Here is a 24,230-nt window from a genome sequence, read left to right on the forward strand (position 1 = left end):
AAACTGCCCTGCCCCCTCGCACACAGACGGGGATTGGAAAGATCTAAAATACAAAAAATAATCATAGACGCATTTTGCTGTCTTTTTGCATATTAGAAACTGAGTTGGCGACACTAAAACTGCAATATAATGTTTGTGTAGCAATAATACGGCAGATATTTTGTATATGTCTCTCTCCAGTACCGACCGATAACGTCGGAGCTTAATGGTACCACGGCCACGGTCTTTAATAATTCATCCCTGGGGCCTGTTTAATACTGGGGCTTGGTACCTATCCCTACACATGACTGGCTCGGCGGCCACAGGTTGTTTATCCTTGACAGTCGCACAGTGGGCACACACTGAGAGAGTATTTTCATATTCAGCAAATGTGTACACGCTTCATTGCAGACCTCAAGAAGAAATAAGACTTTCATTCACTCACGGCAAAACTTACTTTACTTACTAATTTACTCACGTTAAAAAAAATGCACTCCCTGTTCCATTGTCATGAAGGTGGAATCTAACTATATCCAGAATACGTTTGATTGGATCCAGGGCTAGAAACATGTTTATTTCTGCTGTAAAGTTGGGCATTTTAACATGGGGGTCTATGGGAATGGCTCCTTTCTGCATCCATCCCCTGTTGGCCACTAGAGGAACTGCAGTTTGTGGCACTTCCTTCTGGGCTTCCCGGCTCTACGCTATAACGCGCTGATTGGCTCTGGGTGGGCCAGACGTGCATGTGGTGGGCCCAGGCCCACCCACAGCTACGCCACTGGTTTGAACATTTTGCAGATTCTAAAATGTAGGCTAATGCGAAATATCCTCATCAGCAAAAAGACAAAGCTGTATTATATTAATTTAGGAGGATTCACAAGCTAGCCAGCAGTGTATCCACACATGTTGCCAAAATATGTCAAGTTTACACTGTTTGAAATAAAAAAACTTCACAAAGTTTGAAAGTCACTTCAGTCACTTCTCTTCGGTGATACCAATCTTCTCCCCGCTCAGCGTGTTCCCTCCCACTTGTTACAGCGGGGCGGTTGGATAGAGGCTCCATCCTCCTGGCACCAGTGGCTCCAGTGCACATCTTTAACCACCCGAGTCTGGAACATACTCAAACATAGTAGCTAAAGTTGGACTGTTTTTTGACCAGATTGAGCAGTTGGCACTTTTGATCCGGCAGCCATGAGCAGCAAGCAGGTGCAGCAATGCCCGGGATCTATGTCTCCATCCAAGCGCCAGAAACCCCCGAGGATGCCCAAGTGCTCCCGCTGCAGAAACCACGGCTATGTGTCTCCTCTGAAGGGACACAAACGGTTCTGCAACTGGAGGGACTGCCAGTGTCCAAAATGCAAGCTTATAGCAGAGAGGCAAAGAGTAATGGCGGCCCAGGTAATTTTAAAACTTTCTTCATGTTAAGCCTAACCGGCTAATGTTAGCTTGATTCGAAAAGGATATATTCAAACCTAGAGGTTTGGCGTGAAAGCAAATCGTTTCTGGGTTGTGATGTTAAGTTAACTGCTAAGTAACATATTTTAAAATGATGTTTGTATACTTTTTAACTAATGTGTCTAAATTTACTTAAGTTGTTTTCCCTCATTTACATTTCACATAGCACACCTAAAATGTCCACCTTGCATGTGTATATTTTCACACGTGTTGCATACAGCAGACCGTTCTCGATACATAATATGAATACAGTTTTTAGAGCAGATACATTTGCCATAATATGTGGTGGAATAGCCTACTTTGTAACTTTCTAGCTTGAACTAACAATTTAGTTATATTTTGAGATTAAGTAACACTTATTATACATTTCAAAATTAGGGAATATGGCAAATTTGAGGAGCTTGAGTATTTGCATTTAGTATTTGCATTGCCTGCAACTTTTATGTCTACTCTCCTGCAATGCAGAGGCCCAAATTGTACTTTTTACTCTATTTAATTTATCTGACAGTTTGAAATACTCGATTTAAATACAGATTGGCCTTAAACATTTACCAGCTGAACAAATTCAATCATAAATAATTTAATCTAATAATATAACAAACAATTTTCAAATGAGTTGTGCAGAGACGTAAATAATATACTTTTCCTGATTTAGGTCAATTCAATTTCAGAAAGTCAAATCAATGTGTAATCATTTACTAATTACTTAACTATGTTTGTATGTTACCTTTACATTATCAAGCTGTAGAGTCTACAGTGTGTAGACTGTACTACAAAGTTAGTAGATAAGCATAATGTTTGGTTTTCATTTTCTCCTCCCCCCTCAAGGTCGCCCTGAGACGGCAGCAGGCTCAGGAAGAGGAGCTTGGGATCTGTGGTCCGGTATCTCTGAGCGGTCCGGATGCGATGGTGAAGAATGAGGCTGGGGCAGACTGCTTGTTCTCCCTAGAGGGGCGAGCCCTGACACCCACCAGCACCTCTGCTTCTTCTCTTGCCGGCACAGGTGAGGTATCCACAACCGACATCTGTCCCGTATCTCGCATGTCACACTTTTAATGTAGTAATACTGATTATACTGCTGTACAGGCATTTTGTTAGAAAAAGTGGTAAGGAAACTTTTTTCAGATTAAAAAAAACACTACTGCATTACGCACCCCCCGCAAACATACAATACTTTTTTGGACAACTAGGGCAGTAACTAAGCTAGGATTAACAGGAGCAACAATTGCTTTACTATTCTCTATTAAATTATTACTAATATTAAACGTGTCCATATTGCTCCACTTGCAGAAATACACCCACAAAAGTGTGAACAGTCCTCGGGGTTGAACATGTTCTCTTGTGCAAAATAAGTTTACAATTCTTTGTGAACACACTATTTTCAGAATATTATTAACAAATTATCTTCTCTTTCAATATTTTTTATTTTATTTTCAGAAGTTACAAGTTGAGACGATAAAACATTAAGGACAACACAACAAAACGTGATATAACCCACAAAACACTAAAACAAACAAACCGCAGCAGTAGTAACCTAGTACTCTCTCATGTGGGAGTACTTACTTATTATGTTATATTTACGCCCACAGTTATAACACTTGACCATTCTTCCTTCATGTACGGTGCAATTGGGGACCAGTCCCTAACGAACTCATCCAGAGTTCCTCGCAGCACGTGACATCCATTTTGGAAACCAAAACAAAAGATTAGGCAGATTAACAAATTACCTTAATGCAAAGAGGTGGGGACAAAATTGGCCATTTCTGAAAGTGGTGGAGACATGTCCCCAGTATAAATTCATTTTGTCCAAACAAAAGCTCTGGGAATTATTGAAAAATATTTGCTGGAATTCACATTAGAAATGTAGCATATAAAACACAGCTGCCGTTATAAAGCGCTGTTTTGCAGTTGAGTTAATAGATAAATAAATGAATGATTTATGCGTGCAATCTCTCAAAATGTAGTTTACTGAATAAAACATTTTGCCAATCACTGATATCACATTTAGATTTACAATTTCTTAAGTCTAACTTGATCTCAACCCTTTATCATTTCAAATATGAATGTTTTTCCGATAATTGATAAAAGACAGTTGGCTTAACCTGCTCTGAAAATTAAGCAGATATCATCAGGCCGTTACCAAAACTGCCAAAAACGTGTCCAAATTGCAGAATAACTGGTCCGACTAAAGTCAGTCCACCTTAATAGAACATACAAATGTCTTCTGTAAAATCTTTAGAAGTGTTGAAAGATAACATTCATAATTCACAAGATTGTTTTTATCAGTTGGCTTTTTAAAGATGGGTCATATTATGTTATTTTAAAAGCTTCGTGTGAAGAAATTGACATATTGACAAGTACAACCTTATTCCGAAGATTTTAGTTTAACAGGCAGCAAAGCCACTATAATATTGTGTTTGTGGTATATTTGTACATATTAATACCTTTGTAAAGATGACTGTTTAGTCAACTTGAATTCAATATTTTAAACAAAAAAAGGATAAATCCACAGCAGAAGAACACTCTTATGGATATCACTAATCAGAGACATTATTATGGGAGAATATGAAAGGGCAGTTTGTTTCTCTTTCCCAGCAGTGGTGTGGAGCCAGACACAGATATGATGTTCCTGCACTGATAGAACATTTTGAGGAGTTGGATTATGACTGTGGTCAAGGCTGCTCATTTTTGACTTCTTTGCTTTGTGTTTCTGTGAGAATGAACTTTGGGCCTTGGCAACAGAGAGGAAGGATTGAGGTGAGGAAGGGAGTCGAGCACTCCGTGATTCACTGGTGAAATTAATCACAACGGGGACAACGCATGTCATTATCTTCGGCTTCAGTGTTGCACAGTGTCTTCATTCTGTAAAGTGAAAGATCAGGGTCATCCCGAGAACAATGTGGCCTTGTTGATAAGGAAAGAACAACAGATAAAAAAGTAATGAAGGTGATGATGATGATGGTCATCTTCGCCTGATCGGCCAGCACTTATTTCTGCATTGTGATGGTGTGTTGTTAGGTCTGCTTCTATGACGTAGATCACATGTGTCAAACTCAAGGCCCGGGGGCCAGATCAGGCCCTTGGTGGATTTAATTTCGGCCCGCAGGATAATTTTTAATTACTATTAGATCTGATCCGCCGGTATATTGCACTCACACCTTCACTCCATCCTGAGGATCTCCTCCGCTCAGAGCCTGAGCTCAAACATTGATGAACCTGCACCCGAGATGAGACGCCAAGTATCTGAACTAGCATCACAGAGCAGTTTAATGGATGTTTCCTTCTGCACTTTGTCTCTCACGACAACAGGGCATGTTTTTTCTTTGAGGGAAATCGTTTTTTTGAAGCTGTTGTTGGCCTGTGGAAAAATGTAATCTGCAGAGCCATAAGAAATGAATGCAACTGATTATTTAATGTTTAATGTTGTTTTTATAGGCAATAATTTAAGTTTTGTTAGTTCCAGGTTTAATATGTGCAATAAGTTCATTTCAATAAGTTCTGCAATAAACATTGAACCAGTCCGGCCCTCGACTAGTACCCATTCTTTAATTTTGGCCCACTGTGTATTTGAGTTTGACCCCCCTGACGTAGGTGATACCTGCCACCTGCAGATGGTGCTCTTGATTATAATTTGAGGTAGGAGTGCACCTAGCAGAAAGAGCCTGAGCATTTGGCTAGCAAGCTCCTCTTCTGTGGAGTCAGCTTCCAGTCTGTGTTCAGGCGGCAGACACCCTATCCATTCATAAGAGTAGGCTTAAGACTTTCCTTTTTCATAAAGCTTATAGTTAGGAGTGGCTAAGACTTACCTTGAATCAGCCAAAAGATAGATACATAGATACTTTATTCATTCCAAGTTAGGAAATTGTTTTGTCACAGCAGCATTTCGACAGTCAATCTACAAGAATTACAAATAAAATAAAGATAAACATAACATTGTTTCTAGTTATGCTGCTATAGACTAAGACAGGGTCAGGGGACACCTTACTTCTATTTTCTCTTTCTCTGTACCTGTATACTCTCATGTCCCAAATATGAATGCTACTAGCTCAGCTTCCCCACAGTGTTTTGTGTCTGTCAACTGGCACGTTGTCAGTATTAAAGCTTTGCCTGGATCAGGAGTCGTGGCCGTGCCCAAGGTTTCTTCCATTTCTTCCCACATTAACCATGGAGTTTCTTTGGGAGTGTTTCCTTGTCTGATGTGAGGGTGTAAGGACAGATTCTGCATAAAGCCCCACAAGACAAATGTAACATTTGTGATACTGGGCTATACCATAAATACACTTTGTATTTATTGATTGAAAGATAGTCTGTTTCATTGAAGATTCAACGTTCGGCAAAGGCTCAGAATAAATGTAATTTAGCTTGAGCTCTGCTTAGAAATCATGAAAGGTTTTACAATTACATAACATTAGAGAAGTTACAATTGGTATAATGTATACGTGCAATAAGGATCTGAAATCCATCAGACATCTTATTTTATCCTCTGACATTATATTTTGTGTCTTCCCCCTATTATTATATTAATATTGATACATTCTATTAGTAAAGCACCGTTGCTCTTTTTACTGCACTGTTAGTATTATTATGTTTATTGTATCTTTGTAACAAGAATTTCCTTATTTTGCTTCACAGAAGCAAAATAACAACAGAATACAGTCGAATGAAATTAAAGTATTTAAAAAAGAACATACAAATAAAGACTACAATAAGATGTTAAAAGGTCAAACAAATACATTTCACAATTCATCTCACAACAGGGATCACAGTGCACTTTAAAGACAATATAAAATAAGTATAGACTCCCATATTGAATTAAGCCCAAGATAATTACATTGAATTGAATACCAGACATAAACAAGAAGGGAGATATTTAGTGCATTTTAAAGGTTTTTTAAGAGATATGTGTGTGTTTCCCAGGGGGTCACTCAGGTCTGTCCCCCAGCCTGTCAGCCGGGGCCCGGGCTCACACCGAGGAGACCTCAGACCTGCTGATGGAAACTTCATATTACAACTTCTACCAGCCTTCACGATACTCCGCCTACTACGGAAACCTCTACAACTACCAGCAATACCAGGTGAGTAAGAGAGAAACACCTTGACAAAGTATTGTATTGACTAATCATGTCGGCAGTAAAGAAGTCCCGGTATAGAAAATAACAGATTTACAGAACACAGAAAGAAAGAAAATGTAAAAAAGAAGAAGAAGGGGTGAAGCTCCACTCTGATATGTCAGTGATGTAACTGAGACATGCTCAGGCAACCTTGTGGACATTTGAAGTTTATTTTCTTTGCTTCCAGTAGTGATTCATATAAACTTTTTTATTTCTTTGTTTTCCTTAGAGATGGATGAGAGTGTCTGCTCTAATGTCAGCACTTAGGTTATAACGCAGGACACATGTGGGGGGGGGGGGGGGGTGTAGTACCAAACATCCCACCATCACACACACACACACACACACTTGGACCCTCATTCATCCATATATTCACGCTGATTTATGCCTAAATGTATCTCTACTGTGTCAAATGAGATGAGCTTGTGCATGGAGCAAATTAGATATATAACTCTCCAGTGATCTCAGATGAGGTGGTTTGTTTTTATGAACAACATTAGTCCCCCCCCCCCCCCCCTCTCCGTTCCCCCAATAGCAACATCTAGTTTTGGGGTCAGTGCCTCCGCCAACCCGCCGGCGCACGGCAGAGCCTGAATTGCAAAGGTTAATGGTATTGTCTGTCGGCAGAGGACCAAACCGCTATGCCTCAGTGCTCCGAGGTGAAAGTGAGCGCATTAATGCTAATCAGTTAGCACTCTTTAGCATAATTTAGCCATCCTCCTTTTTGATTTATGATATTTTTAGCGAAGTTGTCAGGTTGAGTGGGCAACGTGCTACGGTTATTCAAATTCAGGGACTACCTTTTTTATGTGTTTGCATGAAGAGTTGATTATTTGGAGAGATGAGTATATTGTGCCACACACACACACACACACACACACACACACACACACACACACAGTTTAACAGTTTGTAACTAGGACCTGATGAAATATTCCTCAAGAAATAGACACAGTTTTTACTAGTATTGCTTGAATTGAGAAATTGTCAATCTTCTGTTAAAGCCAAATATTCTGTCGTGTTTTCTCTGTTTCCTTAACCTGTCCTAACCTCTACAATGTATTGGAAATATATTCAGATATTTGCATCCCCAGCAAAAGTGATTATTCTTGAGTTGCTCATTTTAGATTGTGTCTCCATATTGAAGTTAAAGCACTTACCACTGTCTTTCTGCACCCTCCAGAGAGCTGCCAAGTTTTTTTCTCATTGACTTTCTGTCCATTTTTTTTTTTTTTAGAGGTGTCGCTCTTTTCTTTGTAATAACATCTAGTGAACATTTACTCAATAATATTAATAGTACATTTTATTTATAGAGTGCTTCTGATGGTACTCAAAGACACTTAACATGTTCAAATTCATAAAAACAACAAACTAAAATAAAACACAACAATATTTACAGATTAAAAAATAATTTTTTAGAACTATATATATTTCAAACTATCTGTATTATTCAAATGTCAATTTTCACTTTTGAGTTGAGCTTAATGCTAGTTTAATTTGAGTGCTTGCCTGAAACACAGTTATTCTGTTTATGACAGAGTGCCATAATGGACGTTTATGAATCTATGTATACAGTATATGTTACGGCTGGACATTAAAATCCATAATTTGCTACTTAGTTTGCAGTTTTCTTTACTTAAACGCCACAAAATAGTTAACAGTTAACACGCATAAAACTATTTAAAAACAAATAATACAGCATACAGTTACTTCCTTCGTTATCTTAATATAGTGTTCTTAGTCAATCAAATTGTTATACTAATTACTTAACATTTGGCTGTAGATTTAGGTAAATGTTATTTATTTTTCTGGCAACCTTTTTGAAATAGTGTTTTTCTCAGCGGCAAAACCTGCTATAAAAATGTTAATTTCCTTTAAATCATCACGCTTATCTTATCAATAGCGATTCTCACAGTCCAGTGAACTATGAGCTTTTCCCAACACTAAATTAATTCCCACAAGGAAACGCTGTGGTCTTTATCAGCGCTTCATCTACCTCCTCCTCTGCTCTCCTGTGCACTCAGTGGTGCTTGGCTGTCATGCAGGTGGATGATGATAATATAAGGGTGGTGCAGAGCTTCCAGACAGGAGATGGTGCCAGATAAGGAGACAGGCCCTCTCAGGGAGGTATGGCAGCCCTCCCACGAGTCAGAACGTTAGCCAGTGAGTTTAGAGAGAGGACTCTGGTTGTGTAGCAACATTCTCCTCCCCTATGGCATCAGTGCAAAAAAAAGTCTACCTTTTTAGTGTCAAGAAATGCATTCAGAAAATCAAATTTTAGTTGTCATGAACAGACATTTTTCTAGAAAAATATAGTATGAGGGCAATACTGTGGCGCTGATCTTGTATGTATACGAATTGTCGGGAGAACATGAGGCCCGTATACAAGATGGCAACGCGGACGTAAATAACATGACGTCGGAGCTCCGTAAAAACAAAGCCGTCTATGATAATTTGAGTAATTATACGTTTTTGATGAACAGAAATATTGTTTTCTGGCATTTAAACATTTTACGCGGAAAATCAGCATTTTGGTATGAGGGCGCACGCCGAAAGTAAGAGCCTGATGAAGTCATCAAGGATCCTGACATTTCTGTATCTGAGTATTAATTTTATTATAAAAACATAGGAATATAATCCTAAATATGCTGTTAGATATGCTGTCTCTGCCTTTACAACCACTTCTGTTCATACTAGCTGTGTAACACTGCGCACAATTTATGGTTGAACTTGGATATGGGGTCACTGTTCAGTGTGATTTTGGTACATTGGGCGGAAACACAAGATTGAATTTTATTTTTAACGGGTCATTTATGCTGTAAAAATGAAGGCAGTCAACCATTGTTATAAGGTCGAGAAGTAATCTAAAATGAAATAAAAGGCATTATGTCAATAACACTACTCGCACAAACCGACATATTGTGGAGCTCAAGTACTGAAAGGTTGGTATGTTATATTGTGTATTCTCTGAGTCTCACTGAGTATTAACCCACTAAAGAGGTATTATCTCAGTTAATGTTACCTACCTTGTTCAATGTTGTTCAAATGTATTGGAACGAAGACCCACCCAAATAGTAGAGTGTATGAGAGGGTCCTCTAGCTTCTCATTTGCATTCCCTATAACCTTTAGAAGTAGACGTGACAGTTGACACAAATACATCCTGGATTGAAACAAAAAAATATATCTGCACACCTAAAGCTTGTGGTGAGTCAGTTTAGTTTAATTTGTATTGTTACCTCCCCGTAATGACTCCAAAGTGGAAATCATTTTTACTTTGTACGCAGCACTCACCTACAATTTAAGGTAACACAATGGCAGCGTCAGCACAGAGCCATATTACCACTTGTCACATGAATGCAGCACTAGTGCAGTGTTTCCCCTAGGATGGAGTCATAGCAGCGGTGCTAAGGCACGTGGGCCCAGCATAATGTGAGCGCGGAGCGCGTGGAATCTTTTAGTGTGCACGTGCGAAGTGCGCCCCGCCAATTTATTTCTATGTGTCTGCCAGTACAAGAAAGGCTCTTGAGGTCTAGTACCAGGGCTGGTTCTAGCCAATTTGCTGCCCCAGGCGAGATTTTATATATAAAGAATAAATGAAAAATCTCTACAAAAGACAATACACTACAAAAACAGAAACTTGTACAGTATTGTATGAACATGTTTTAATTGGGAGGTGGATGTCACATCCTCTAATGGGGTCCGGGGGCATGCCCCCCCCGGGAAGATTTTTTTTTTTGAACATTTTAAAGTAAAATGCTTCAATCTGGTGCACTTTGAGCACACACTTACAAGAGACCTGATCTAGGGGGTACAACTCTAAAACACCCATATGAAAAAGATCGGTTTACATTTTAATAATCAAATAAGTATTTGAACATAACCAATAACCTTCCATAGCCAATAACAAATAAATGTAACTTATTTAATTTTTGTTGTTCATTCATATCTTATTTTACCTAGTTAACATTTATTTATTCATGCATATTTTTGTATCTCTCCAACTTTAAACGATATTTTTGGTTTACTGTCCTATAGTATACATTGGAATGATTTCAAACCTGTTTTTATTTATCCTAATAATTATAAAGGATTGCCTTCAAAACGTTTGAGACCCACTGAGATGACTTAGACTAAAATTAACTATCTAAACATTCAGAGAGTCCTTTACCTCACTGAGCCTCTCAGTCTGACAGGAGAGCTCTCCTCGACCCAGGTTGTAGAAACATCTACTTCTTATATCCGTTAGCGCAGCTAGCACCAGATTCTAATAACAACAGTTATTACTCTCTCTCTCTCTCTCTCTCTCTCCCTTGCTCGCTCCCACGCTCGCACTTTGGCTGTGAGCTGCGGGCGCCTGATAAGCCAACATCCCCCACTTTCATCACTTTCAGCGCCCATCGTACAGGGCAAATGAAAAATGTAACCGGGGTGAAAAGGGCGTTACATTTACTTAATTATGAATGTTGTTACATCAAGGCCGAAAATTAGGATGAGCGCCAACGGTCAAAAATGTGTTTTCCCCTCCCAGAGCTACCAGCGCAGCGCCCCCCAGATCTGGCGCCCTAGGCGACAGCCTATGCCAAAAATCGGCCCTGCCTAGTACATACATGTTGCAATGTCTCAAGATTTTGCAAAAATACACCTTTATTGAACATACAGTAACACAAATACTACAAATCCACATAACAAACAATCAAAAATTAAAAAGGGTCGCCACATATTATTATTTTAATTAAAAAAAACGCAGGGCCTCGTACGGCTTAGTATGGTAAAGTTAGGCCTTGGTAGGCCAAGCTCACTTTATGCTGCGTTTCCATTACAGTTTAGGAACTGGGGTAGTAACTATAGTAACGCAGTGTAGGCGGAGCCGTGACCTCATCATCAATGTGAAACACAAAACCAACATCAGCCGTTAGCGGTTAGCACTCAGAGCCACAGCTCCTCATATCTGTTCAGAAACTAGACAAAAGTTAAACAAGTACAAACCACAGACTGTCTGTGTCATGGCGAATACAGTCGCTGGTTTATTTATGTCTGTATAGGCCGTTGTTGTGAGTGTGGACGGTCGGAGCATATACTGCGTTAGCTTAGCCAATCTCCATTCAGAAAACACGCATTTTAAAAGGTTTTTCTCCTGCCGTCTGTCTGCAGACTTGTCAAAGCAGTAATTCATGGTTTTTACTAACCGGTATCAGTATGTTACTTCGGCATCATTTTGAAACGTGTATTACAATTAAATCACGGTAAAATATGTTCATTTTGTTGTAGTTGCCAGCGATTCTCTCACTAGTTTAGTATACTCAGCCCGGTTGTTGGCCCGGAAAGAACCTCGATTTTGGAGAGCCAGAAAACTGTGAAAAAGTACCCGCTAGCCGGGACTACGCCTAGTGGAAACGCAACCAAAAACGGGCCGGGCATGGCACGGCACGCTTAAACCGCGCTCCGCGCTGTAGTGGTAATGCGCCAAAAGTGTACTCCTTGCCTTGAAAATTACACCTATAGGGAATGTGATGTGTGATTGAGCCGCATCTGCTGTATAAATAAAGCTTTTATTATGTCATCAACGGCAAGTCGTCCATATTCGGAGGATACTTGAGACTTCAACCTATTAACTTAACCTGTACAGCGGGCAGAGAAGCATAACTTTCCACTTTAAGCGTTTTAATCATGGTCAGTAGGTTATGTTTTGCGCAGTTATTTTTTATATTTTTAACTCTCCTCTGTTTCTGCCTAGAGCTTCTCTTTGACGGACATTTATATTTTGCGCATACTTTATTAATTTCAGATGCAAAATAGCTGATATATATTGATGGCTGTTGCTGATGCTATAGACCAGGGGTGCCCAACCAGTCGATCGACCGGTCGATCGCGGGGAGATTCCCAGTCGATCGCGAGATGTGTCTAAAAATAGAACAACAATATTCAGTTTTATCGTTAATGTCCTATAACATAATCTTCCTGTGCCAGAATAATGCACTTGAACGCATCAAAGCTTTGTGATTGGCCGGCGTGACCCCATGTGTCGGGGCGTGGCTTGTGGGCAGTGGGCACCAGGGTGGGCACTAGTTCGCTGACGTTGTCCGTGTCAACAGGAGTGACAGTCCGCACACACAAGACCGCAATGGCAGAAGCAAAAAAGCCCCAAATATATAATTTTCACTCCGAGTGGGAGGATGATTATTTTTGTATTTATTCCAATTCAAAGTCCATCTGTCTCATCTGCACTGCGAGCGTGGCTTTATCGAAGAAGGGTAATTTAGGAGCGGCATTTCAAAACAGTGCACAAACGCTACGAGACGGAATTCCCTCCTAATTCTGCCCTACGCTCCCAAAAGGGGAGGGGCCTGAGAGGACAGCTAAATGCACAGCAGTCCATTTCCACCAGGCCCAACAACAAGAGCAAGGCTGCTACCAGAGCATCTTATCGTGTCAGTCACGTTCTTGCGAAACACATGAAGTCTTTCAAAGACGGCGAAGTTGTGAAAGAAGCTTTCCTGGAGGCTGCTGACGCGCTTTTGGGGGACAGTAAAAATAACAGAAGCATTTCAACAGGTTTTTGATATAATAAAAACTCAAGTTAGATATCGTTATTAATCAGCTGTAAGTTTTAGTTTGTTTGAACTTATTCATTATAATTATTGTCCAAAATTGTATAAGAATGCAAATATAGTCTATTATCAATTCAGGTTAAGAAACTAGTGTTGCTTGCATCCTATTTTAAAGGCATTTATTTTTATAATTTACTAAAATGCAACAAAAAAGGGTTTGATTCTATTAATGTTGTCTTTTTTATTGCACGTTGGCAGCAGATTCCTGTGTAGCTTCAGATCTGAGTTGTCTTATTAGTAAGCCTCATTTATACTTTTGTAGCAACACTATTTTTATATAATGGCAAAGAAAAGGTTCAGAGTATTTTCTTTTATCCCTGTGTCATATGTGGCAGCACTGTTCAATGTTTCTTGAAAACATTACCCACTGTAGTGACGTGTGAATAAACTCCAACTCTGTATCAACAACACTGTTGTGTAACTTCAGTTAAATACTTGTATGTGTGTAGATTAGAAAGAGGTAAGATAAAGGATCTGCAGTATTTTATGAAGTATTAATCGTACAAAGGTCAGTTTTATACAAGTAAAAGTGTGTATTTACCTGGTAGTAGGCTGTCAGTAATGGCTACGCCTCTCTATTTGGACTGGTAGATCTCGGCAGACTGGCAACTTTAGAAGTAGCTCTCGGTTCAAAAAAGGTTGGGCACCCCTGCTATAGACTCTATCCTCCATAAATGTCCGCCACGCCCCAGAATGCACCGCGGTTCCCATTCCTTAAAGTAATTTTCCGGTGTGAAAAACAACTAACTGGAGAGACGACAAGAATTTGACTTTCTATCCATAAGGGTCGAAAGCGATATTGGCCGATAAAGTATGGGAAAGGCAGGCTATTTGTTTTTTTATGAACAAATTACAATCCAGCTAAGGTGCCCTCACAGCAAGCTGTTATGACTCTATAAACACTTCATCTCACACAGTGACCATTGTAATAGAAACAAATATTGTATGATGTGAACCTGGTGTCAAAGCGAAAGTACAACTGTCATGTGACTAGACAATAGATTGACTGGCTATATCTGTGCTTTTTCTTGTTGATAAATCTACAAACCACTTAAAATAGTATTCACCCCATCACTCCATTGAGTAATGACAAACTATTTATAAGGCGTTAAATTGACAGCTTTAGCAAGTTATTTAGTGGGGATCTGCCTGTAACAACTAGATGTAAACCTATTCCATTTGCTTGAAAAAACAAACTTGGCTTTTTCTGTAGGAACTTTCACTAGGTTTTGTTTGGTGCTGTATGTGTCGTGCAAACCGTAAGCTCAGTGCGCTTTCAACACTCCAGTCCAATCTCTGTTGTATTTTTCACAGCCTAATACAAGAGCTGAGTGTAGCTTAAATAACAGTTTATAAAGCTGTCGGAGAATTGATGGTGTGGACAATACGAGTGACATATTACAGGCTGACAGAAATCAAATTCCATAAAACTGAAATTGAAAACCCTGCGTGAGGCGGCCTTGCTGCTGAGTAGACAGCTCGTTTTAAAGTTTTCAGAGGACTGGAGAAAGCCATTTTTAGAGCCATCCATAGACGTGTGAATTCAAACAGCGCTAATTCTCTGTCATTTATTTGTTTGTAGTATGTATTTTAACTCTATACTTCTGTTTTGCAGATAAGGTTGTTAAAGTGTTGCCTGTGAATATCTCATGGCTGATTTGGAGGACCGTAGAGTCAAACAGGAAGGGGGTCATAGGACAATGTGTTTTGTTTTGTGTCAAAAAATGCACGAGTATATCCACTGGTGTATTTGGGATTAGCATGCATGCGGCTAATGATATATACCCACGGTTATGGTCCCTTTACAGAGATTTACATTGGTTTGGTTATAAAAGAATATAGGAAAGAATATACTTTCATTTAATTTAAAACCCCTTTTTTTGCTAAGGTTAAGTCCTGATCGAGGCTGAAGGACCATAAATAGTTAGAGACTCACTCATCTTGGGTCCTGTGTGTGAATGAAATTACGAAATGGTTTACAATAACCATACCATTTTAATTGTATTTGAAAATCCCATACAAACATAAACAACTGCCTGACTACACTTGATGCAGGGTTGTCAGAAAAACGAACACACTTGAAACTTGTTTCACCATTATCTGACATTTTTATATGCTTAACAATTATTGATTTAATGAGAACGAAAAAAATAGTTGTTAGTATATTGTCAGTACCCAACATCTCTTTCGTGGATTTTGAAAAATCGCTAGAAAAATCCGAAAGAAACTGCATGTTGAGATGCATGTTGAGGTTTTGTGTTTCCTTGTATGAAACAGATTCCTCATGGTGAGGGCCGTCTGTCCAGCCACAACATGTCGTCTCAGTACCGCATGCACTCCTACTACCCAGCAGCCACCTACCTGACTCAGGGCCTGGGGTCCTCCAGCTGTGTGCCCCCCATCTTCAGTGTGGATGACAACAACAACTGCTCTGAGACTATGGCAGCTTGTGAGTTGCACACACACACACACACACACACACACACACACACACACACACACACACACACACACACACACACACACACACACACACACACACACACACACACACACACACACACACATCAGGCCCCATAAAGTTTACCCAGACTTTACCAACAGTGTGAGTAAGAACATTTAAGGGAGGATTGCACTTGAGTCAAGAGTGCCATAAAGTGTATACGATAAAATTAGTCAAAAGTGAAGCTTTTTTACGTTTATTATTCTTACTCTTTTACTTTACTTCAAATACAGAGCTATGTTTGTACAGTAGGTCTGACTCGTGTCCAATCTTTGTGTTACAAACTGCCTTACTCACCTCACTGTTGTTAAAAGGATGACAGAAGAGTTCATTAAAAGTGTGCTCAGATATTCAGCCATAAGCATTTATTATCCACAGTCGATCATAGAAATTAAACACGTCTTTTTGCTATAATTTGCAGAAAGAACTTATCAATTTTAAAACCACCAAACTGTCACTGACCCGACTGTGCAGCTCTTTTTCTTTTCCTCATGATTTTGAGATGGAGTAGATCTGATCTTTGATTTCTGACCACGCATCATTACATTCCTGGCACTCTGTCACATATCTCAGATGTAAATCTTAGCAGAGCATTGCTGGATTTTCCGCCTTTCTGCTAGTAGCTGTGAATGTGGGTACATCAGACTTTGCTGATTGCTTAATATGTTTGGTAAAGTATTTGCAAAGAATGCATGTAAGTGCATAGTGTAACTACATAACAAAATCTAGAGCAGTGCAGCAGAGAGGAGTAAAGGGGCTGATTGGCATGTCTGGACATTACTGGGATTTCTTTCTTTTTTTTAAATGCACCATATAAATACGTTTTAAACTGCAATTTTGTAAGACACTTTCCAACTTTGGTGGATTTAGAGGTTTCAAAAGTGTTTTTGAAGCACAGAAAGATCGCAAATGAATTGCTGGTACAGTCTTTACCCATAGAGGGATCTTGCACGCGTATGTACAGTATGGAATGCAACATTTGCTGTGTGGCTGTGATTAGTTAAATAACTCAAAATGATCTAAGGAAAAAGGAAAGGTCACATTCATTATCAGAACAATTGTCTCAGGTAGTAGTCACAGGTATTTATCAGCTCCCTACTTTATTAGTCACTGTTTCAGAAAATACCAACGCTGGTTTGGAAGAGGGTTGGAATAAATGACAGATATTATAAAAGAAAATAACACCATAACAGTTTTTACAGTATATCAACTCTGCTTCTCGTTCAGACAAGTGTATACATGCATCAAACATGGCACACCAGAAAATACAACCACTGATAGCTTTACTGTATATTTAGCGATTGTCTTGTTTTTGAGTGGTTCTCAGATACCTGGTATCTTTAACTGCTGTACCCTTTTTTACCTGAAGATTATATAAATGAAAATGCTGTAGTTAAATATATTAGTTCCAGGAGGGACATTGTGATGGAGCTTCCAAATCAAATGTTCAAATCCAGCCTGGGACAATTTTCAGCATATCATTCCCTCTCTTCCCATTTCAACACTGTCCCTTAAATAACAGCACTGGTTTCACAAGGGTCTCGTTCCAGTCATATCCATTTTTTTTGTAATTCCAATACTGTTTAGTGTCTCTACAGAGATATTAAATGAAATATTTTTAGAATATGCGGTTAATAGTCATAGTTAAGTGACTTTTTCGTGCTGTCAACCTGTTTTTTATTTTTGTGATCGACTTAAAGCATAGCATTTTGGTTTTCTCCTTTTGGTACTAAGTGCGATTAAAGAAGCCGAAGAGGTTTGGTTAAACAAATGTAATATCTCTAAATATATGTCTAAAAACTTTTTAAAAAATATCTCCAAGAACAACTCAACCTTTTATAAAGGACATAAGGGAAGAGCGTCATTAGCACAACATCAACATCCTTCTGTGAGTGCAACAGGCTGCTGACACCACCAGCATCTCAGGCCTTAAGACTCCCCCATCTCTCTGAACCTGTATTTGTGTTTGACTTTCACCTGTCACCTGTTCCTGTGAGTGTCCCACGTCAGCCTCCTGCCGTGAACCGCCATGCTCCATTACAAGATAACAGCACTCTCAGTGGGTGGTCCATCTCAATCAGTCTTTTTTTCTAGCTTGTGACTCATTAGAAGAAAGCAATATCTAACTAAAGTCTTTTTTTCTGTATTTTTTCATCATTTTATTTTGTTCCCTTAGACAAGTTTTAACATACTGTAAATATAATCTATGTTAATATATATATATATAATCTAATAATCTATTTTATTATTTGTATTCTTAAATGTTTGATGCAGAAAAACCAAAAGATAGAGGCAATAAACAAAACTGTTTTTATGTCTTCTTGTGGAACCTACTGCTGCAGGTCTCCCTTGAAAAAGAGATCATTGATCTCAATGGGATTTTACCTGGATAAATAAAGGTTTTGAATTGAATTGAAACCTTACCAACAAGCAGTGCAAATTAGAATAAAATACAAATCCCCTAATGTATAGTATTGAACAAAACCAGGTCATTTAAACGACACTCGTCAGCAGTTAATTTTTTTAAGTGTTTTACAAGCATTTAAAAAAAATCAAAAAATGATTGACACAACATCTTGTTACCATCTTTGCTATAGTGTTAAGTAATGAGAGTTGTTTTACCAGAGCAGTTATATCAGTTATATATACGATGTAGTGGTTGATTAATTTTGAATAAGGTGACTTAACTTAAAACGGTATTAAACTTTGCCCAGGGTTTACAGACTTGTATGGATTCAGGCTAATGCCGACTGCCACATCTTCATTGGCATTACATAGAATTTTCATTGATACAGCAAAAGTTAAGAGCCAAAATTAGATTAATATTAATTTAGGGTCATGCATAAAATATTAAAGATAAAAATTGAAATTACACAATTACAATTTACAAAATGCATATCCGGCACCAGTAACAGTATTTAAAAATGAATAAGTGAAGCATATACTATAAAGCAGGGGTGCCCAACCAGTCGATCGACCGGTCGATCGCGGGGAGATTCCCAGTCGATCGCGAGATGTGTCTAAAAATAGACAACAACAATATTCTGTTTTATCGTTAATGTCCTATAACATAATGTTCCTGTGCCAGAATAATGCACTTGAACTCATCAAAGCTTTGTGATTGGCGTGACCCCATGTGTCGGGGCGTGGCTGGTGGGCAGTGGGCAATAGTTCGCTGACGTTGTCCGTGTCAACAGGAGTGACAGTCCGCACACACACAAGACCGCAATTATGGCAGAAGCAAAAAAGCCCAAAATATATAATTTCACTCCGAGTGGGAGGATGATTATTTTTGTATCTATTCCAATTCAAAGTCCATCTGTCTCATCTGCAATGCGAGCGTGGCTTTATCGAAGAAGGGTAATTTAGGAGCGGCATTTCAAAACAGTGCACAAACGCTACGAGACGGAATTCCCTCCTAATTCTGCCCTACGCTCCAAAAGGGGAGGGGCCTGAAAGGACAGCTAAATGCACAGCAGTCCATTTTCACCAGGCCCAACAACAAGAGCAAGGCTGCTCCCATAGCATCTTATCGTGTCAGTCACGTTCTTGCGAAACACATGAAGTCTTTCAAAGACTGCGAAGTTGTGAAAGAAGCATTCCTGGAGGCTGCCGATGCGCTTTTTGGGGACAGTACAAATAACAGTAGCATTTCAGGTTTTTGATATAATAAAAACTCAAGTTAGATACCGTTATTAATCAGCTGTAAGTTTTAATTTGTTTGAACTTATTCATTATAATTATTTTACAAAATGGTATAAGAATGCAAACTTAAATTGATTATAGTCTATTATCAATTCAGGTTAAGAAACTAGTGTTGCTTGCATCCTATTTTAAAGGCATTTATTTTTATACTCTACTAAAATGCAACAAAAAAAGGGTTTGATTCTATTAATGTTGTCTTTTTTATTGCACTTTGGCAGCAGATTCCTGTGTAGCTTCAGATCTGAGTTGTCTTATTAGTAAGCCTCATTTATACTTTTGTAGCAACACCAGTGCCTGACATTAAGGATTTTGGGAGATGGCCCTGTGGGCCATCTAAGCTAATTTACAGATGGCCCTGAGCCCAATAGAGATTGCCCTGAAAAATGCGCACGGAAGTAATGAAGCACGAAGGGTTTGGGGGGGCCTCCTCCTAGAACATTTAGATGTGTGCAGGTCTTAGATGCTGTCTGGTGCATTCTCTAGACTGAATTATAAGATGAACCACCACAATATTGTATTGTACAATTTCAATTGTATTCTTCATTTCACTTGTTTGTTTGTTCTTGTTTGTGTTTGCTCGCTTGCATGCCCTAATAAATACTTAAGTTGTTGGTCAAGACACTTTCCATCTGATGAAGGCAAATGCCTTCCCAGATGTAAAAAAGTAGAAAACATTACATTCAGTTATAACTGCCAAACAAACATTATTTACACTAGTATGGCCCCTGTTAAAAATGTTTGTAATGTTATCTACTGTAAGTTGGTCGAACGAATGCCTTCTCATCCGGAAGCTGACCGAGCAGACCCGAGCAGCAGTCGAGAGGAGCCGAGCGCATCCGCGAAGCACACAAAATGGCGACGTCAGAGTTCCCGTTAGCCGGCAAATCTAAATCTCTTCGGTCAAAATGTCCGGTCAAAATAATTTCCCTTTAGCGCAATACCGCTTCAGTTGCGCCACTTAAGACAAGACAGACAAGAATAGTCAATTCTAATGTCGAACACTTAATGTGGAGAAAGAGATGTCCTGTATGGGTTGATTGTGCGTTGATCTGTTGGTAATGCCTCGGAGTTCCGGTGGGCATGTAAACAAATGCACTATACTTTATGGCCTCACCCAGTTGCATAGCGACACTTATTGTTTAGGTGTCTTTTAATAAGCAGGTAGTCATATCATTAGCTAGAACTAGCTGGATCTGATCGATATGGACATAAACGCGAGTGAAGTCTAATCTGACGGGAGAGAGAGATCTGCTGACGAGTCGACACACACCTCTGCATGATCACATGCAGCGGTGAGCGGACAAAACACACAATTCAGGTTAGAATATCACAATTAGCTATTTTAATTACCTCTCAATCTACCTAAACTAGTTATATATGTTTAGTTTTACTGTCGGGTCACTCATTACTGGATCCGCGAGCTGCATGATACTGGCATAATAGATTGCCCGATTGGGCAACCAGCAGGTGAGGCTTCATTGCCCGAGCTAAATACTAGATGGCCCCGGGCCATCGTTAATGTCGAGCCCTGAACACTATTTTTATATAATGGCAAAGAAAGAGTTCAGAGTCTTTTCTTTTTTCCTGTATCATATGTGGCAGCACTGTTCAATGTTTCTTGAAAACATTACCCACTGTAGTATGTGACGTGTGAATAAACTCCAACTCTGTATCAACAACACTGTTGTGTAACTTCAGTTAAATACTTGTATGTGTGTAGATTAGAAAGAGGTAAGATAAAGGATCTGAGTATTAAAAGTAGAAGTGTGTATTTACCTGGTAGTAGGCTGTCAGTAATGGCTACGCCTCTCTATTTGGACTGGTAGATCTCGGCAGACTGGCAACTTTAAAAGTAGCTCTCGGTTCAAAAAAGGTTGGGCACCCCTGCTATCAAGTAGTGTGATGGCAGCCAGGTGATAGTATTAAAAGTGGAAGCATATGCACCGTTTTTTAAAGATTCATTACAGAAGTTGAATTGTGTAACTAAGGGACATCAGCCAGTAATAATGATAATTATTAAGAGATATTGTCCTTGAAGTTGTTCCAAGGCTTGTTCAAATCTTAGTTTTAAATCACTCAGCAGGTTGTGTGCATGCTGTCCCTGTGAGCCTCTCATAATGAACTTCTTATCTGTCCTAAAGTGGCTACCATCGGGTTCTGTAGGAAGTTTCTTTCATCTGCTTTTATCTAGAGCGACATGGAGGGTTTTTCGGCTCATTTTTACACACAAGCATCAAACACTCTCTGGTGCTAGCTCCTCAAATATGAATGTGTGTTGAAGGATAAATGACATCCCGTTGGGTTTCATTATTATTAAAATAATAACGTGTCTATGATTTAGGCTACAGTGTGTGAAGGAAATATTGAAAATGTCCGTTAGAAGTTGAAGGAACCCACGATAATGTCTTAAAATTACTTGTTTTGTCAGACTCACATTCCAATATGCCGTAAAAATACTCAGTTTCTTATCAAAGCAACCTAAAAAAAAAAACCTGCAATTTACACATTTTTAAAGCTAGGAACACATATTTTTGGAATATTTACTTAATTTTTTTTAGAAAAATAGTTATTGATTAATATTCTGTAGATCACTTCCAGTTGAAATCTTGTTTTGATAAAAAAGAAAAGCAATTTAAAGGTGGCCTTTTTTTATCACTAAATGAATCCTAATATCCAACAACACTTAAACATCTAAAGTAATTCAAATAAGGTTCAACACTATTATTCTGTTTGCGGATTTAGTTTGACATTTACACCTGTACGTCCAAATTCGGCCACATCCTCTTTTAATCCTTGAGATGTTTCTCTGTGGCCGGACACCTTGTGTGCCTCCGGATCATCCAGCTGGAGGAAATATCTCTAAGCCTATACCTCCCCTTCTACCTGCCCATCAGATTTATCTCCCTCCCAGGATAGGGCTAATCAGTTGGCCAAATACAGAGATCCGAATAACCTTCAAGAGTGCCACGCTGTCCTTTCCCCTTCCCGCCTCCTCCTCCTCTTCCTCCGCCCTCTCCTTCCTCCGCCCTCCCCCTCCGCGGGCCCCGCTGTCTCCGCAAAATTGCCTTCTGGAGTTAGTGAGCGGGAACAGTTAAGATTTACAAACAATGATGAAGCTTGTCATGCGTCTTTCTCCATCCGTCACGGCGGGCAGGCGGAGCTGTGGGTAGAGCCGTCCCGGTGTTCTTCATAAAAGCCAGCTCTGTGTGAAATACGCCCCCGACCGGCCTGTTTACTGCCCCGCGCTCGTCAGCAGCCCCGCCGCCGTAAATCGCCGAGCGGGAGGTGACAGCGCAGTCCATCAAACTCCCACCCCACCTCGCTGCCCTCCCAACATCTCACCTCACACTGCCCCCCCCCCTCCTCTCCCCTTCATTTATACACACACAGAGACACACACAGTGTTTCTCCACAAACGGAGAGGCTCAGATGAGCTGCCCCACAAGAGTTATGGCTGTTTCAGTCTTACAGGAGACGGCTTCAAGCCCAGTCCGTCCGTGTTTATGTTCTTTCTTTTTTGTCCTTGTCTGGAATTCATAATACAAAACTGCTCAAAGTTTGTCAGCACAGCATCTTTCCTTACACTTCTTTTTGTTTTATCATAACAAGATTTATGCGAATGTCAGACCTCAAAATCGAGCGCTGCTGCGCTGGCTATACCTATGTCTGTTTTGTTATATTGGTGTCAGCACGGAGCGTACAGTAATTTAAATGCAAATCAGATTGTTGAGGTATTGCAGATGTTAATCCTGCTAATCGATAGACCTGTGTGAGCCCATTAAGTTAGAAATCCATTACTATCTTTCTAGATGATATTCTATTGATTTTTCTTGCTTCAATCTATACGGTACTGTACACCAGAGTGAGTTACTGCGTATAAAGACTGTCGTTTCAAGTTCTAGCCTCCTCTGAAAAAAAAGAGTAAAAACGACAGAGAGATTGCCATCAGTAAGTTTCTTTGTTTCGGGTGTAAAATGGGATTTACCTGCTTTCAGATCAGATTACTTTAAACTCACGCCCACACACTCTCTCTCACTCACATAAACAGTTAAGGAAGTCCCTTCTAACACACACACTCGAGGCCACACTCATTCTGAAGGTGTCAAAAAGGCCTCTCGCTCTTTTGAATTTATTAAACCTGAAACAAATACTTCTAACCCAAGAGGTGACCTTTTCAAAGGAAGTGCTGTTTCATGTCATGTAGCAGCAAGAGTTCATTTCCTCTGGTCCCTGACACGCTGAGACATCACTCAGCTCAGCACACATCCTCTGTTGTTTCACTGCCTGAGAACAGCAATGGCTGGAAGAAAACTGTGGTGTAAGGTTTTAATCTTCAAACTATTCATACTCTATTAACTCGTTTTTTACTACACGTTATTGCTCATAGTACCTCAAGCATTACCATTACATATTGGTTTTGATGGCAAAGTTTAAACTAGGCAGGAATTGATCTGTTTAACTTTTCAACATGTAGTTAGAACTAGTTTCAGTTTTAACCCATTTCCAACTGCTGTTGTGAAAAATGTAATCTATCGAGATTTTTATTTGAATCCTTATCCTTAACTATGGCATTGTGACCTTGGGTTGTTCACATGAAATGTTCTGGCAGTCCCTGATTGGTTTGATTATTACTCATTTTTAGATTTCTTTAATCTATTTTTCTGCTCAGTGTTGATTGACAGGTAGCGCTTAAATTGTATGTGGTGCTGAAACAAATGGAAATTGCTTATTACTATTGTAAATCATAATGAATAAACACAGGTTCTTCTTTTGATCCTCTAACTGTGTATCTATGATAAATCTAGCTGCTGGAAACCGATGAAAAAATAAGTCTTGAAGTTCTGCGGACACAATGTTGTCTCATCAAT

At 39.4% G+C, this 24,230-nt stretch overlaps 1 protein-coding gene across 1 annotated transcript in view; it reads left to right on the top strand.

Annotated features, from left to right (window-relative positions):
* dmrt1 (doublesex and mab-3 related transcription factor 1) overlaps positions 1 to 24,230 on the top strand; it is a 40,636-nt gene continuing 16,406 nt past the window's right edge. Inside the window, 4 exon segments of the mRNA XM_034216700.1 lie at positions 1 to 1,377; positions 2,263 to 2,437; positions 6,352 to 6,509; positions 15,432 to 15,603. Coding sequence (XP_034072591.1) covers positions 1,171 to 1,377; positions 2,263 to 2,437; positions 6,352 to 6,509; positions 15,432 to 15,603 — 712 coding nt within the window. The 5' untranslated portion in view covers positions 1 to 1,170.

The sequence above is a fragment of the Gymnodraco acuticeps genome, unplaced genomic scaffold (assembly GCF_902827175.1).
Source record: "Gymnodraco acuticeps unplaced genomic scaffold, fGymAcu1.1, whole genome shotgun sequence".
NCBI lineage: Eukaryota > Metazoa > Chordata > Actinopteri > Perciformes > Bathydraconidae > Gymnodraco > Gymnodraco acuticeps.